Below are 15,260 nucleotides of genomic sequence, written 5' to 3'. Positions count from 1 at the left end.
ACTTTGTTTTACAAATACCCTGTTTTTTCATGGACAGTGCCTAAGTGTCCAAAATCATAGCACAATGTGAACTGCCAGGGAAGCCCAAGGAACTCAGGCTTGTGTCTTGCATTAGTTCCCTTAGATGGTGTCTGTCCTGCATCTTCTGGAGTGCTTTGGTACCTGCATGGGCTGACTTTTATGATCACCTTCCTGTGGTCTGGAAAATGAAGGAATATTTCTATCTGTCTTGCTAAGAGCAAGATACTATTGTGGCGTTAATGGCAGAATTATAGAAGTGCCCACCCAAAATGGGATTGTGGTGCCAGCAAATGGATGCATCCTGGTTGCTGGTGGCCAGGATGCAAATATAACATGATAGAACCATAGAATTGTTTGGGTTGGAAAAGACCTCTCAGATCATCAGTCCAACCATTAACTCAACTCTACTGAGTCCAGCACTTAACCATATCCCTCAGCACCTGATCTAGATGTTTTTAAACACCTCTAGGAATGAGGATTCATCCCCTGACAGCCTGAGTCAGTGTTTAATCACTCTTTCAGTGAAGAAGTTTCTTCTGATCTCCAACCTAAACCTCCCCTGGCACAACTTGAGGCCAAAAGTTCCTCTTGTCCCATCCCTTGTTCCTTGGGAGCAGAGCCCGACCCCCCCTGGCTCCAACCTCCTCTCAGGGGGTTGCAGAGAGCCAGAAGGTCTCCCTTCAGCCTCCTCTGCTCCAGGCTCAGCAGCTCCTGGTCAGACTCGTGCTCCAGAGGTGTCTCCTGTCCCACTGTGGGTCACTCACAGCCTGTGGCTATAGACACAAGACTGTGAGTTGCCAGCCCAGCTGTGTCCAGCACCCTGGCAGACCACCAGGTCCCTGTATCACAGACAGGCTGGGTTGAGCTGGGGATGCTGTGCTGTGGCACCCTGCTCCCTGGCAGTGTGTTGCTGTGGAGGGTGGTGGGGAATGGGGCTTTGTTCCCTGCTTCTGGGTTGGTCTCATTGCTGGGGAGACCCCCTGCTCCCTGGCAGTGTGTTGCTGTGGAGGGTGGTGGGGAATGGGGCTTTGTTCCCTGCTTCTGGGTTGGTCTCATTGCTGGGCAGACCCCCTCCATCTTTGGGCAGTCCCCATCCACTGCTGAGCAGACTGCCCTCATTGCAGACCCTCTCCATCTCTAGGTAGACCCCCTTGATGCAGACCACCTCCATCTCTGGGCATACCCCTCTATCTCTGGGGAGCCCCCTCGATGCAGACCCCTTGCCTCTCTGGGCAGCCCTCTCGCTGGCTGCCCCCCACCATTGCTCCCTCTCCACCCCTCTCGGTGTTTGAAGCTCCTTCTCTGCACTGCTAAGAAGGACCTAGGTCCTTGATTAATTCCACTCTGATGTCAGACATGCGGCTCTGCTGGGAGGGATTTGCAGGGCTGCATTTCAGCTCCCGTTTGCTGAGAGAATCCCTCTCCCATCTCCCCTCCCCGCGCACCCCCTCCCCTCCGGGTGCCGGTGGGGTGGGCTGTGCAGGGGTCTCCGTGGCCGGGGTCCGGGCGGACCTGAGCCTCTGTTTCTCCCTCTGCACCGCTGGATTTTCCCCGTTCTTCTCTCGGCAGAGGGCAGGGAGAGCAGCAGCTGCTTTGTTAAGAGGAGGACAATGCCATGCAGCCCCCCTGGGCTAATGACAGACTGTTCCTTAGCAACGCGGGGGGGGATTTTAAGAGAAGATCCAAGCGCCGGGATGAGGATATAAACTCTGCTGTTCTCCCTCCCAGGGAACTTACCAAAGAGGCACCTCTCTGCTTTTGTCAAGCGTCTTAATTTTTCATTTTAATTTTTTTCATACAAGAGGCACCCGGAAAGCCTGGGCGAGCTGGTTCCCTGATGGCTGCCTGGCTGCCTCCCCCAGCACCTCCTCTGCTCCGCCACTCCGCTCGCCAGTTATACGCTAAGGGCATCATTTAAAGGGAAGCCCCGAGCGGGATCAGTAAGCTCCCTGCATGCGTATGCAGGTGACTGAGAAGGGGACCGGTGGGCAGAAGGGTGATCCAGGCAGCCAGGGCTTTCCTCCACCCACACGTTGAGGGAAAGTAGCTTTCGTCTTTTTTTTTGTTCTGACTCTTGGGCAAGGGAGGGAGGGAAGCAGATTGTGCCCAACTCCTTGCTGAGATGAAACGGTCGATGAGAAGAGGTCTCCTTGTCGCAGGCACAAAGGCCACCTCCGCCTGGCAGCATGGTGCTGAAATCTAACCCTAGCATCATTCTCTTGTGCTCTTTCCTGCCCAGTGACTACATCATTGAGGAGAAGACGGCCGTGCTGCAGAAGAGGGAGCATGAGGGATTCGGGTTTGTGTTGCGAGGGGCCAAAGGTAAGGGCTGCTTCTTTCGCTCGGTCCTGGGGCTGGGGGGGAAGCTCCTGCTCCTCGCCATAGCTGCTGCTCAGGACCCCCTCTCCCTGGTGCTGCCCAGCAGCCCGTGAGCCCCTGGGCTTTGGGGTCTCCTCGGGGACTCTCTTGTCCTCCTCCAACACACCAGCAGCGCTGTCTCCGCTTCCGTGCAGCGTGCAGACAATGCTGCTCTGGCACTCGTGCATCTCTCGCAGGGTCTGCGGTCTTCCTCTGGTACCAGTGCTGGTATTCCTAGCTATGTGTTTGTAGTTTTCACTTCTGCCTTTTTCCTGGGTGTGCAAAGTGCATCTGCTCTGTTTCAGGTGCAGATCTCAGCCCCGTGGGGCAGGCCTGTGTCCTCCATCGGTTTTTTGTTGGGTTTTCTTTGTTGTTGGTGGTGGTGGTTGTGGGTTTTCTTTTTTAATGCTTCAAGTATTTCATTCTGCACTTTGGCTGTGAGGAGTTGGGTCCTGGGAGCCCTGGCTGTTCTGGGCTTCAGCCCCAGCATGGGGGCAGACCAGGAGATGTCTGTCCTGCATCTGTCACTATAGCCCTGCTCCTGCTTGGGGCACGCGTCCCTAGAGCACCTGCACTCCTGCAGCCCCTTCCTTCCACCAGGCTGTTCCTGTGGCTGCTCTAGCCAGAAACTGATTTTTTTGCTACAAAAAATTAGAACCCCCTGGGGGTACTGGTCCTGAAGGTGTTTGTATTCACACGGGGAGCAGGCTGCAGCCCTGTGCTGGGGGGCAGCTCCAGCTTTCCAGCAATTCCAGGCTGGCAGAGGGGAGAGGGTGTCACAGCTGCAGCTGCTGGCAGCAGAGGCACGGCTGAGCATGTGGCCATCCCTTCCCTGCATGGAGGGTGTGGGATGCAGGAGGGAAAGCTCAAAACAGGGGCTGCCAGCTCCTTCAGTAGTGCTGCTCCTTTCCTGGACCTCGGTGTGGCTGAAGAGCTGTGTGATCTGGGCTTTAATCTTGGGTGTGATTTTCTGTGGGGATTCCTGAATTGTCTTTGTTCTGCCCGTGCCGTGGAAGGGCTCCGGGTGCCAGGGGGTGTGTTTGAGCTCCTGTCAGAACATGGTTGCTGTTGTGTCCTCCCCTCTCTCTCCCCTTCCCTACCTATGTGATATACGTGTCTGTCCGTGTGCTGCTCTGTGTAATGTCAAGTGAAACTTCAGGGCTCAAAATGGCATCCATGTTTTTTTTGCCAGATCAGACTTAAGCTATTGTGTTAGGAAAAATGGGATCAATTTTGTCCTGTTCCCTTTTTCCCTTTTTTCTTCTTACTAGCCCACCTGGCATTTGTAGGCTTTGTATTTTCCTTTGTCTGCTGAGGCTGAAGGAGTGGACTGGGAGCAGATGAAGCAGTGGGCGTGAGGCTGTGTGGGACTTGGGTCTGGCTTAGGGATTCCTATCCTGGTGTTGCTGCAGGGGCCCCTGCAGCACCTCCTCTTGACTGAGAGGTGACTGTGGTGGCTCTGAGTCAGCCCCCCATTTCCCAGCTGCTCAGCCTGCTGTTTTCTGGGACTCTATCTTGTCCCTGTCGGTGTCACCACCACTCAGGCTTCATCTGGAGACTCTCTGGGAAACACTTCAGGCCTGGTGGGGTGAACCAGAGCAGAGATTGGAGAACGGGAGGGACCAGAGCATCGGCAAAGTCTCTGCAGAGGGAGGGAGCTGGTTATTGAGACTCAGCTGGATGATCCTCAAAGGAAGCTGCACTTCATGCTGCAGAGGATGGTGAAAATCTTACGTGGTTTCTACCAGGCTTGCAGAGGGCTGATGCCTTCCCAAGCCCAGATTTGCCCATCTACATGAGCTGCCCCATCAGCTGCACCCCCAGCACAGAACACTCTCCACCCAGTCCCGTCCAGCCCACCCTGTCCCCACCTCTGTCCAGTGCTGGGCAGAGGTCATGTCCCAGTCAAACCAACGCAGCGTTTGGACAAAGGTGATTTTATCCTGGTCCCTGCAGGAGAGGAGCTGCATCTTTTGGCCATGGGACTCACCTGCAGGCGTTGCCTCAGGGAATGGTGTGGAGCAGATGGGAGGGGGTGCAGCAGCCCCTTCACTCAACACTCATTGAAAGTGATGAGCTGGTGGATTCACATCTTCATTTCTTGTCCATGACCGTCCCTGCCTGTCACTTATGCAAATGAGAGACCTGTGCTCAAAATGTTGAAAGATAGTATTTCTTGGTCTGTAATATCCTGAACTCAGTCAGTCTTCTGTGCCTCAACTAGAGCAACCTCCCTCTTCCTGGCTAACCTGGCCACGGATCAGGCACCATCTCTTTAGTAATGTGATTCATGAAATATTCACACATCCCTCCCTGGGGCCATCCCTGCAGACAGAGGTTGTTATAGCTGATACAGTGACTGCAGCTCACTGGGCTCAGCAGGTCCCTGCTGCCAGCTCCCTGGGCAGGGGATGTTGTTCCTGGGTGGGTTACTGCTGGTTAGCACCTGGTTGTGGTGGGTCCTCTGGAGGTGGAGGTGGAGGGGGACATGCAGTCCCTGACTTGGGGATTTACTCTCTAACCAAAGAGCAGGTAACATGACTGGCAAGGATACTGCAAAGAATACAAACGCTGTGTTGAGAAGAGAAAAGCAGATGACTCTGAAGTCCCTGCTTCAGGGTGCAGGGTTGCTTTTGTGTGCTGGGTTTGGGAGGAAGCAATCAGCTGGGGCAGGTTATTCATGAAGTTACCTGCAGTGATTGCTTCCCGTGAACTGGGTACCTCCTGGAGTAGCTGTTCCTGAACACTGTGAGGGGGGTGGTGCTGTGCTGATGCCCTGTGGAGCTCTCTAGGCTCCAGCTTTTATCCAAAATGCTGTCAATCTTTATTCCCCACAGCCCTCCTGCTCTCCTCTGCCTGATGTGGCCTCTCTGTCCCTCAGTGCCCTTCCTGTGTTCAGTGTTGGTCCGTACATTTCAGTGCCTGTAAAACCAGCTGCTCACAGCTGGTGACCAAAGTGACCATCAGTGGGACCCAGTGATGGGAAGGGTCAGTCTGTACCCCAGCGCCAGAGTTGTTCTGGAGCCCTCCCCATGAAGAGTCATGAAATCACTTTGGTTGGGAAAGACCTTTGAGAGCAAGTCCAACTGTTCCCCCAGCAATGTCAAGGCCACCACTGCCCCATGTCCCTCATCCCCACATCCCCAGGGTCTGAAACCCCTCCAGGGATGATGGGGACTCCAGCCCTGCCCTGGGCAGCCTGGGCCAGGCCCTGACAACCCTTTCCAGGGAGAAATTCTTCCCCAGCTCCAACCTAAACCTCCCCTGGCACCACTTGAGTTGTGCCAAAAGTTCCTCTTGTCCCATCCCTTGTTCCTTGGGAGCAGAGCCCGACCCCCCCTGGCTCCAACCTCCTCTCAGGGGGTTGCAGAGAGCCAGAAGGTCTCCCCTCAGCCTCCTCTGCTCCAGGATCAACACCCCCAGGGCCCTCAGCTGCTCCTCACAACTTCTCCACACCTTCTCCTTGCTCTCCAGCCCCTTCCCCAGCTCCATTCCCTTCTCTGGACACTCTCCAGCCCCTCAATCTCCTTCTGCTCCTGAGGGGCCCAGAACTGACCCCAGGATTGGGGGTGCAGCCTCAGCAGTGCCCAGCACAGGGGATGATCCCTGCCCTGCTCCTGCTGCCCACCCCACTGCTGGTCCCAGCCAGGATGCTGGTGGCCACCTTGGCTACCTGGGCACACACTGGTCATTACTCAGCTGCTGTTGACCAACACTGCCGTGCACTCCCGTTGGTCCTGTGGCCAATAGTGATTTCTGGTCATCAGGGCTCTGAGGGGAAAACCCCAAGAGTTTAGGGCTTGAGTGGACTCTGCCTGGATGTCCTCTTCTTGCTTCATGAACTCCTACTCGTTTTTTGCTGTGTTTTAAAGTTTGATGTTCATTTTTAGATACTTGAGTTGGCATCCCTGTATGTAAAGACCATCCAGAGCAACTGGTACTGCAGTTAGCTCCTTGGGTGGATACAGAGCTCAGGGCTTGCCTGGCTCTGTAGAAATCAGTGGACTGCTTTAAGGGGAGTTTGAGTTTTATTTTCTGTCTAGCACTTGGAGTGAAGATGTCAGACTTGGAAGCTGAGCTTTGGTGCTATGGAGTGCTGGTTCTGGGCCTCATTGACCTGATGGGGATCTCTGACAGCCACAGCTCCTGCCCTGCATGGCTCAGGGGCTATGAGGAGGGCTGTGGTGAAGGAACTACGGTCACAGCTTGAGGACCTTGGTGTTGGTCTGGGACAGAGGGGAGGTTGTCCTAAAGCCCTGCTGCAAGTTTTGGGGTGCAGTGCTGGTATCATGAAGTTTCGTGGAAATGGAAGAGCTCACATGGTTTTCAGAACCTTGCTTCTTGTTCTCCAAGAATGGAGGGAGGAGTTGTCCTCCACAGCAGAGGAGTGCTGTGACACTGTGTGACCTCCAGAATAGACAGATACTGGGACTGGACTTGTTTATACAGAGCCTGTCAAACCCATGTCTGTCATCTTTGTTGCTAAAGGTGGTGTCATCCTTCTGGAGATCTCTTGGAAAACTAGAAACAAGATGCAGAAGCTAGGTATGGCAAATGCTACTGATGACACACCTTATATGTGTGATCACTTCACAAATTCAGGAGCTGGTTTTGTGTAGCTGCCACGGTACCCTAAACATGGGTGCTCCGTGGGAGCCTGTCCTCTGCTGACCCCCAGCTGCCAGCAGGACCCTGCTGCTCCCATGTTCTGTCTGGGGGTCAGGACAGTCAGTGGTGGTGGCCTCCTGCCCTGGCCATCACTGGAGACATGCCTTTGGGATTTTAGGTGAGAAGCACCAAGGCAGCTGTGGTATTGTAATGTTTTTCACTCTGTAAATTTGTTTCCAGGGAATTAATTGGGATCTTAAAAATTTGCTCTGCTTGAAATAACTTGTAATATTTTTCAGTGCTAAGCTTGACTACTAAGAGAATTAACTTGTCCAAGAGAAGCAGTGTTTGCAGTGAATGGAGTGAAGTAGTTCAGCTGGGAGGGATCTACAGTGATCACCTAGTTCTGCTGTCTTGCCACCTCCAGGCCCAACGTGTTACCATGGGCTGTGTCCAAATGCCTCTTTAAGAGAGCTCCTGGAACAGGCTGGGAGCTTTCCTCTCTAGGAAGCCTGTTCCAGGGCTTCACCACCCTTTCCATAGAGAAATGCTTTCTAGTGTCCAGTATAAGCTTCCTGTGGTGCAGCTTTGAACCATTCCTGGGCATCCTGTCCCCGGATCCCGGGGAGAAGAGCTCAGCACCTCCCTCTTCATGTCCCCTCCCCAGGAGGCTGCACAAAGCCATGGGGCTGCTCCTCAGCCTCCTTCTCTCCAAACAAGACCAACCCAGAGTCCTCAGCCACTCACAGGACATGCCTTCCAGCCCTTCACCAGCTTGGTTGCCTCTGGAGACATTTGAGGATTTTCTGAGATGATGGGGCCCAGCTCTGCACCCAGAGCTCCAGCTGGGGCTGCACCAGTGCTGGCTCTGCAGCAGGACAATCCCCAATCCTGACCAGCCAGTTCTCCTCTGTTGGGAGCCCCCAGGATGTGGTTTGCCTTCTGGGCTGTCAGGAAACATCCTGCTTGATGTGCCATCAACTGTGATGCTGCAAGAGGCAAAGTCAGGGCTGGGTTTTACTCTGTTGGGTCCTGGAGAGCAATTCCTTGTGGAATTGCCCAGGGGAAGAGACAGCTCAGAGGGGCAGGGGAAGAGAGAGTTCCCAAGGATGGACACACTTCTGGCCATGGTTGATGCCACTGAAGTAGTGTCATGGTGTGGGTCTCCTTTGGGTTCTCCACCCAGCATCAGTGTGGTGGAGGCAGAGCTCTCAGGGACCCTCCCCAGGCTTCTGGGGGCTGTTGGTGCCCCTCTGCCAAAGGACAGGATTGGGGTGCTGCAGGGCCCTACCCCTCAGCAGACTTATGGTGCTGAGAGGCTTGTCAAAGCCACCCCAGGGCTTCCTGGTGGTCTGGCTCTTCAGGGCTTCTCCCACCTGCCCTTGCAGCTGAGGTTGGTGTCCCTGGTGTGGGACAGCCCCACAGCAGGGTGGTACAACCCAGAAATGGCTGTGGGGATCAAGTTGCACAAGCAGAACTGTGGTGTTAACTTGGTAGCTCCTCCAGAGGTGTGAGTTGCACTTCCTGAGATTCAAAGCCACGAGCTTCTGCAGTGAACAGCAGACCTCCTTGTTAGGGAATTTTACCTCATTACCAGCAAGAATTCCTGTAATTCAATTCCAAGCCTTTTGATTTAGTTTTGCCTTTGCCAGCTGGCTAAGAGGACCTCCTTAAATTTTATGTCCTTCTTGGGTAGGCTCTTCCAGATGAATTGCCACCAAATTACATACTTCTGACCTAAAGCTTTCCCTGGGGCTTTGCTCTGAAGTGGTATTTTGGAAGGTCTGGTCCTGAGCTGGTCTTTGTGGAGGCTCTCTGCTGTGTTCAGCCTTTGCTCAGACCTCTGAGAGGGATTCCCAGGTGGTGTAGAGTGTTGGTGTCCTCCTCCTTTGTCAGCAGGCTACAGCCAGCTCTGACCACTGTGGTAACCCACAGTTCTGGTTAATGTGCCTTGGTTTGACAGTGATGGGTCAGTAGGCAGATGGCTGGGCTGGTGACCAGGCCAAGATTAAGGTAATGAAACAGAGGGAGAGGACGTCTGGATGTGACGTGAGAGGTTGGACATGACAGTGGTGAGGGGGTCGATGCGCGTTGGAGGAACGACGGCGTTTCAGCCATGGGCAAGGAGAGTGATGGTGCAGGTGGCCAGACCTCAGGTACCTGACAGGGAACACCAGAGACCCTCGGGGTAACCTCTTGGTGATTCCAGCTGGGGCCAAGATCACCTGGGGGATGGTAGTGGAGATACCAGGCTTGAGATGTAGTGGAAGTGGGGTGAGTGGGGTAAGAGCAGCTGGATTCAGGTTGTTCATTCGGGGGCAAACTGGGGCAGCAAAAAGGAGCATCAGGAACTGGGGAGAAGCTCATGAATGTGGTGAATGGTGTGGCTGGGGCTGGCAGCAGGGTTCTTACTGGAGAGCTCTGTGCTTGATCCCCATGGCCCAGATCAGCACAGTGAACAAATTTGTCCTGCCCACTGCTGTGTGTCCAGCCCACTCCTTGGTCTCTGGCCGTCAGCAGAACAGCCCTACAGATGGACCCAGCACCTTGGTCTTAGAGGTCTTTTCCAGATGGGTTGGTGCCTGCTCCAGGCGTTTGCTGTCTGTCCACCTCCTCTGAGGGGCCACACAATTTAAGCAGGTGACCAAACCAGCTGGGAGGTTGGGTTTCCCAGGTCCGTTTTATCTGCCTTCCCCATCAGTCTGTATTTTTGATCACCACAAAAAAAGCACATGCTTGAACTGTCCTGCTCTGAGCTATGATGGGAAACAAAATGTGGAACCGCGGAGTGGCAGCAGGGGTGAGCCTGATGGGATGGTGGATCTGGAGCTGCCCTGATAAGGTGCTTGGCTCACCTCAGGCTCCATCACCAGGCTAGGAAACCAATTAAGTTGTCATCTATCCAACTCTTTCCACCGCAAGGATCAGGACTTCCACTTAACCTTTTCATGACTTGGCTGTGCTGCCTCTTTGCTGAAAGGGCAGCGTTGGCAGGTCGTGCTGATGCTTCTTGTATGAGGTCGAGTGCTGATCTTCTACAGACCATGTGTATCATTATCACTGTATAAATAATTTACTTGACACTCCAGGCTGTCCCCTTTTATCCTGTGCAGAGGTTCAAGCAGCACACAAGGTCTTTCTCACCTTAACCCTCATGTCCTACTGGGCCTGGTCTAGCATAAGTTAATGACACCTGGTTCTGCAAGCAAGGTCATGTTTGTGGTTCCTTTAACTTCATACTACTGGAAGAATTTGCTGGTCAGCACTGATCTAAAAAGGTGGATTTAACACCAGGGAAGTCCTGAAGGATTTGGAGAAATCAAATGTTACATTGACATTTCTAAACATAGGCAGGATGACTTGTCAACTGTTTGGCATTTGAGCTAGCTTCCATCAAAGGAAGGAGTCATGGAAAACTGCTGATCAAAACATCTAAGATCACTCAGCACATTAACATCTTGTCAGGCAAACTTTGTCTTGTTCTGGTCCTGTCGATAGCTATCTGATCTTGCAGAAAAAATGTGGCATAAAAATTGTAAATTAAAATCATAATGAAGTAGTATATTAAATGATGGGAATATTTTTATCCGTATAAAATCAGTGTCTATACAATTTATGCAAATGAAAGAGAATGTAGGTCACATCTACTGGAGTGACCTGACATCAAAGGAGATGTATTCACAAGATCATCTGCTGACTCTGTTAAATCCACTGATTCGTTAGGGGCTTGACACAGCTTTTGGAGGAATGTTGTATTGGTAATAGACTTGGAGGGATGGATAACTTCTCTAGGCATTACCTGATGGCTGGCAAAATGAACTGGGCTTTGTGCAGACATCAGCTGAGGTGAGAGGTGGACCCACAGGGACCTTTGTTGAAATCTCTGTCCCTCATCATCCATGATGTCAGACTAGATAACCATGGGGGTTTCTGACTTGTTCCTTGCCTGTCTCTGAGGTGAATGGTTTGGTCAAGTGTCTTCGGAGACTGAAGAAGACATTTGGTGTCTGATTTCTTAGAACATTAACCTGGATCTTGCAGTGCATCCTGCTCAGAGCTGTCCCTACAATAGCACAGGGTGTCCTTTTGTTACTCGCTGTTCTGAACGAAGATGGGACAATGAATCCTGCACGGACTGAAGCTTCATGTGAGAAAGAGACACCTCCATCAGTCTGCTGAAAGATGCTGAGGGGAGCCAGCAGTTCACCTGGAGAGGTGGACAAGATAAACAAGGAGGTCTACTATCCATTGGCAGCCTGGCCAGGGCTTGGGGAGAACCTCTTGGTTTGGAATTCCCGGGCTCTGCGTGTGCTTGAGCCAGCAGTTTCATGATGCTGGGGCCTCACTGGTTTCTTATCAACCAGCTTTAGCTTCTCTCCTGCACGTGTGAGAATTATGGTGTTTGAGGGCAGGACAGTGTGAGCCTTGGCAGCTGAGCTCTGTCAGGGGTGGGAGGGACCTCTGGGGGTCACCCAGCCCACCCCCTGCCAGCGCAGGGTCCCCCCGAGCAGGGGGCACAGGATGGGGTCCTGGGGGGTTGGGAATGTCTCCAGAGATGGAGACTCCAACTCCCCCTGGGCAGCCTGGGCCAGGGCTCTGCAACCCTCAAAGTCCCCCCCATGTTTAGATGGAACTTCCCATGATCAAGTTTGTGCCCATGACCTTTTGGCCTGACCCTGGGCACTACTGACAGGTCTGTCAGAGCCTGGATGAGGTTTTCAGCCACTTACTTCTGATGTGTGATTGATGTGATGTGATGTGATGTGATGTGATGTGATGTGATGTGATGTGATGTGACATCTCTGCCCCATGACAGTAAGGCCATGTGGAACGTGGTCTCCCATTTCAGCAGGTATGGAAAGCAGATGAGTTGGTAGAAGTGATTTCAGCATTGAACCTTCACCACCACCCCACCTTGCTGAGGGACTCCTGTATGGAGTAGCCTATCTTCAGCTTCATCTTTGAGGCTGCTGCCCACTGAGAACAGCCTCAAAACCTGTGCAGCAGATCACTGAAGGTGGCACAGTCCCCCTGGGACTGCCGCTGCATGGAGGCAGGGCTGGAATGACCCTGTAGCTGCTCCTCCCTGGAGGCTGTGCAGACAAGTGGCTGGGTGTCAGCACTTTCCTTGGCAAGATCACTCCTCTTTCTTCATCTGTGGCACAGGCTCTTAGGAACTGTGGGTCTGGTAACACATCAAAGCTGGAAATGAGACTGCATGTCCTTAGGAAAGTGATGTCTCCAGCTTCTGGATCTGCTTCGGGTATCCCCCATCGTGTAACGACAGAAGTCCTCCCTGTGCTGTGGTCTCATGCAGCAATACAAATCCCCTCCCAGGACAGCAGGGACCCAGGCAGCAGGACTGCTCACACTACAGAGAGGGGCAAATAAAAAGCTTCTTGGACAATCATGACCAGCCCCTGAAACAGCCACAGCTGGTACACTGTGCTGGGGACATCGATCCATTGGGCTGCCACTGGTAGTTTCAGATAACCAGAGTCTGGCCAGATTTGGAAGAGTATCTGTGGCCTTTCTGCTTTATTTCTGTAATGGATCTGATGTTTCTGAATGTCTGCAACAGTCTCCTCATGATAAACAGGCCAAGGAAACTCTTTCCTTTGTCACAGCACAATAGGTAGCACCCAAGGTAGGACACATCACCCAAGGTAGCACACAGCACACGAAGTAGGACACATCACACTAGCTCCTCTCTGCTGTAAGTTGGGCATCCACCATGCAAACTTCCTCCATCCTGAGTGGGCAGTGATGTAAGGTGGGTTGAAGCTGAATAATGTGATTGCTGATTGGGTCTATCTGAGGAAGTCCTTTCCCTGGAAATGGTGTTCTTGGGGGCAGGAGCAGATTTTCCAGCTAGGAATGCAGTTAAAACCTCAGTGTTGAAGAATGGGATTCTACTGAGTAAAGCAGATGTCCATCAAGAAGTGGCCCTTTGCTCATGAGCTGTCTCCAGTGGGAGTGGTAGGAGAGAGGCACCACAGTGAGGTGCTGGGAGCTGGGGTTGTGTCTGCAGTAGCATGGGTGGGTGGTGCTCTGCTGGCTCTGAAACAGGCCTGGAGCTCATAACTCAGACGTAGACAGAGGAGTGAGTTCCTCCCCCTCCTGGCATCGTTCAGAGATGTTCTAGTTTCATCTGTGGTACTGGGAGGTGGATGAGGCTTTAAGGGACCTTGTGGAAATGTCTGCAACTCTGGGAGTCACAGGTGCCTGGGAGGCTCTGGGGCCACCTTAGGGTCTAAGCTGATGAGTACTATGGACATGGAGCATTAGGTCTGGCTCCTGCTTTGCAGTCAAGCGGAGCCTGGCACACATCTTCTTTCTGAGACCATGATTTTTCTGGGCAATCTTGTCCACCTTCTGCTCACTGTTTGCCACACTGCCTCATTCTTTCTCCTTTGTGTTTTGCAGCTGAAACCCCAATCGAGGAGTTCACCCCAACCCCAGCCTTCCCAGCACTCCAGTACCTGGAATCTGTGGATGTGGAAGGTGTTGCCTGGAGAGCAGGGCTCCGCACCGGAGACTTTCTGATTGAGGTGAGCAGGGGCACAGTGGGGAGAACCAAGGGCTGCCAGCACCCTGCTCCTCACCAGGGCCAGGGGACAAAGCCTTCTTTGCCATGAGGTGTTCTGAGAGCCAGGTTATAATTGTTACTGAAACACCTGCTGCCTGGATGTCTTGGCTGTAGAGATGTTCCTCAGGTACAAGATTTCTGGGTATGCAGTGCCCCGCTCTTGTCTCTACCCCTTGGCCCCTTCCTGTTCTCAAGGAGGTTGTGCTGGAGGCTGTCGTCTGTTTCAGCTCAGCTCAGAGCCCACAGCTCTCAGGTTGTGTTTAAAAGAAGGGTGGTAGGTGCTGTATGGTGGTACAGGTGGGGACACAGGGCTGTCTCTGGCCAGTGAGGTGACACCACTAGGGCCCTCCTGGCATATTGGGTGCTTCATGGTGTTGTGAGTGCAGCAGAAGATGGTTTTAAGGAGTGATTTCAAAGAAAGCGGTAGCAGTAAATTGTTGATGTTCACATGGACTCTCCTCACTCCAGGAGGAAAGTGCAGGGGACATCACTGTGGTACTTCCAGGTGTAAATTAGGGCCACAAAAATGTTCAGGGGTCTGGAACACCTCTCGTATAAAGCCACGCTGAGGGAGCTGGGGGTGTGCAGCCTGGAGAAGAGGAGGCTTTGGGGAGACCTAATGGGGACCTTCCAGTATCTGAGGGGCTGCAGGAAGGCTGGAGAGGGACTGTGTGCAAGGGCCTGGAGTGAGAGGACAAGGGGGGAATGGCTTTGAATTAGAGAAGAGCAGATTTAGACTGGATGTGAGGAACAATTCTGTACCCTGAGGGCAATGGAACAATGGCACAGGGTGCCCAGGGAGGGACTGGGGCCTCATCCCTGGAGATGTTCAAGGTGAGGCTTGAGGAGGCTCTGAGCAACCTGAGGGTGTCTGTGCTTACTGCAGGGGGTTGGACTGGATGACCTCTGGAGGTCCCTTCCAACCCAAATTACTCTATTATTCTGTGAAATTGGATTCAGTCCCAGTGCCCAAGGGCTGTGGTGTGGATGGGCTGAGCTGGCATTTCCTGGAGCCAGAGACAAGGCTGCTGCATTGTGGCTGCTGAGAAATAATTAAAGGGTTTGTGAACCACTTGGCTGAGGTGCCCATTTCTGTGCCTTAACTGTAAAGGGATCCCAGAGTTTGTTTCAGAGGGAGACGTTGGCAGTGCAGGTGCAGGAGTGGTTGGGAGGTGACTCCTGAAGGAAGCTCACGGGGAACAGACCCTCCCTGTGCCATCAGAGGGACTGGGGCACCACCTGGGGTTTTACTTTCTTGCATCTTCCCATGCGAGGATCATCAGGATCTACACCCAGACACACGGTGTGTGACAGAAGCGTGGGTCCAACCTGGTGGGGAGTGCCACCCCTGACATGGCCAAGGCCCACGGACCTGGACCTCCCCAGCCCAGGGTGCTCCAAGCCCCATGCAACCTGGAGCCTTCAACACCTCCAGGGATGGGGCAGCCACAGCTTCTGGGGGCAACCTGGGCACCCAGGGGCTCAGCACCCTCACCCCAAACAATTTCTCCCTCCCTCCCTGCCCAAGAAACAGAATCCTGGAATGGTTTGGGTTGGAAGAGAACTGAAAGCTCAGCTCATTCCAACCCCCCTGCCATGGGCAGGGACACCTCCCTCCCAGATTGCTCCAAGCCCCATCCAACCTGGCTTTGAACACTGCCAGGGATGGGGCAGAGACTCTTTT

The 15,260-nt window shown here is 53.2% G+C and overlaps 1 protein-coding gene across 10 annotated transcripts in view; it reads left to right on the top strand.

Annotated features, from left to right (window-relative positions):
• SHANK3 (SH3 and multiple ankyrin repeat domains 3) overlaps window positions 1-15,260 on the top strand; it is a 318,859-nt gene that overhangs the window by 238,644 nt on the left and 64,955 nt on the right. For all 10 annotated transcript variants that reach the window (XM_071734304.1, XM_071734311.1, XM_071734302.1 and 7 more), the window contains 2 exons: window positions 2,261-2,343; window positions 13,414-13,538. In XM_071734304.1, the coding sequence (XP_071590405.1) occupies window positions 2,261-2,343; window positions 13,414-13,538 (208 nt within the window). The remainder of the gene's footprint in view (window positions 1-2,260; window positions 2,344-13,413; window positions 13,539-15,260) is intronic.

Source organism: Heliangelus exortis, chromosome 1 (genome assembly GCF_036169615.1).
Source record: "Heliangelus exortis chromosome 1, bHelExo1.hap1, whole genome shotgun sequence".
Taxonomy (NCBI): Eukaryota; Metazoa; Chordata; class Aves; order Apodiformes; family Trochilidae; genus Heliangelus; species Heliangelus exortis.
This window is presented reverse-complemented; position numbering and strand designations above follow the sequence as displayed.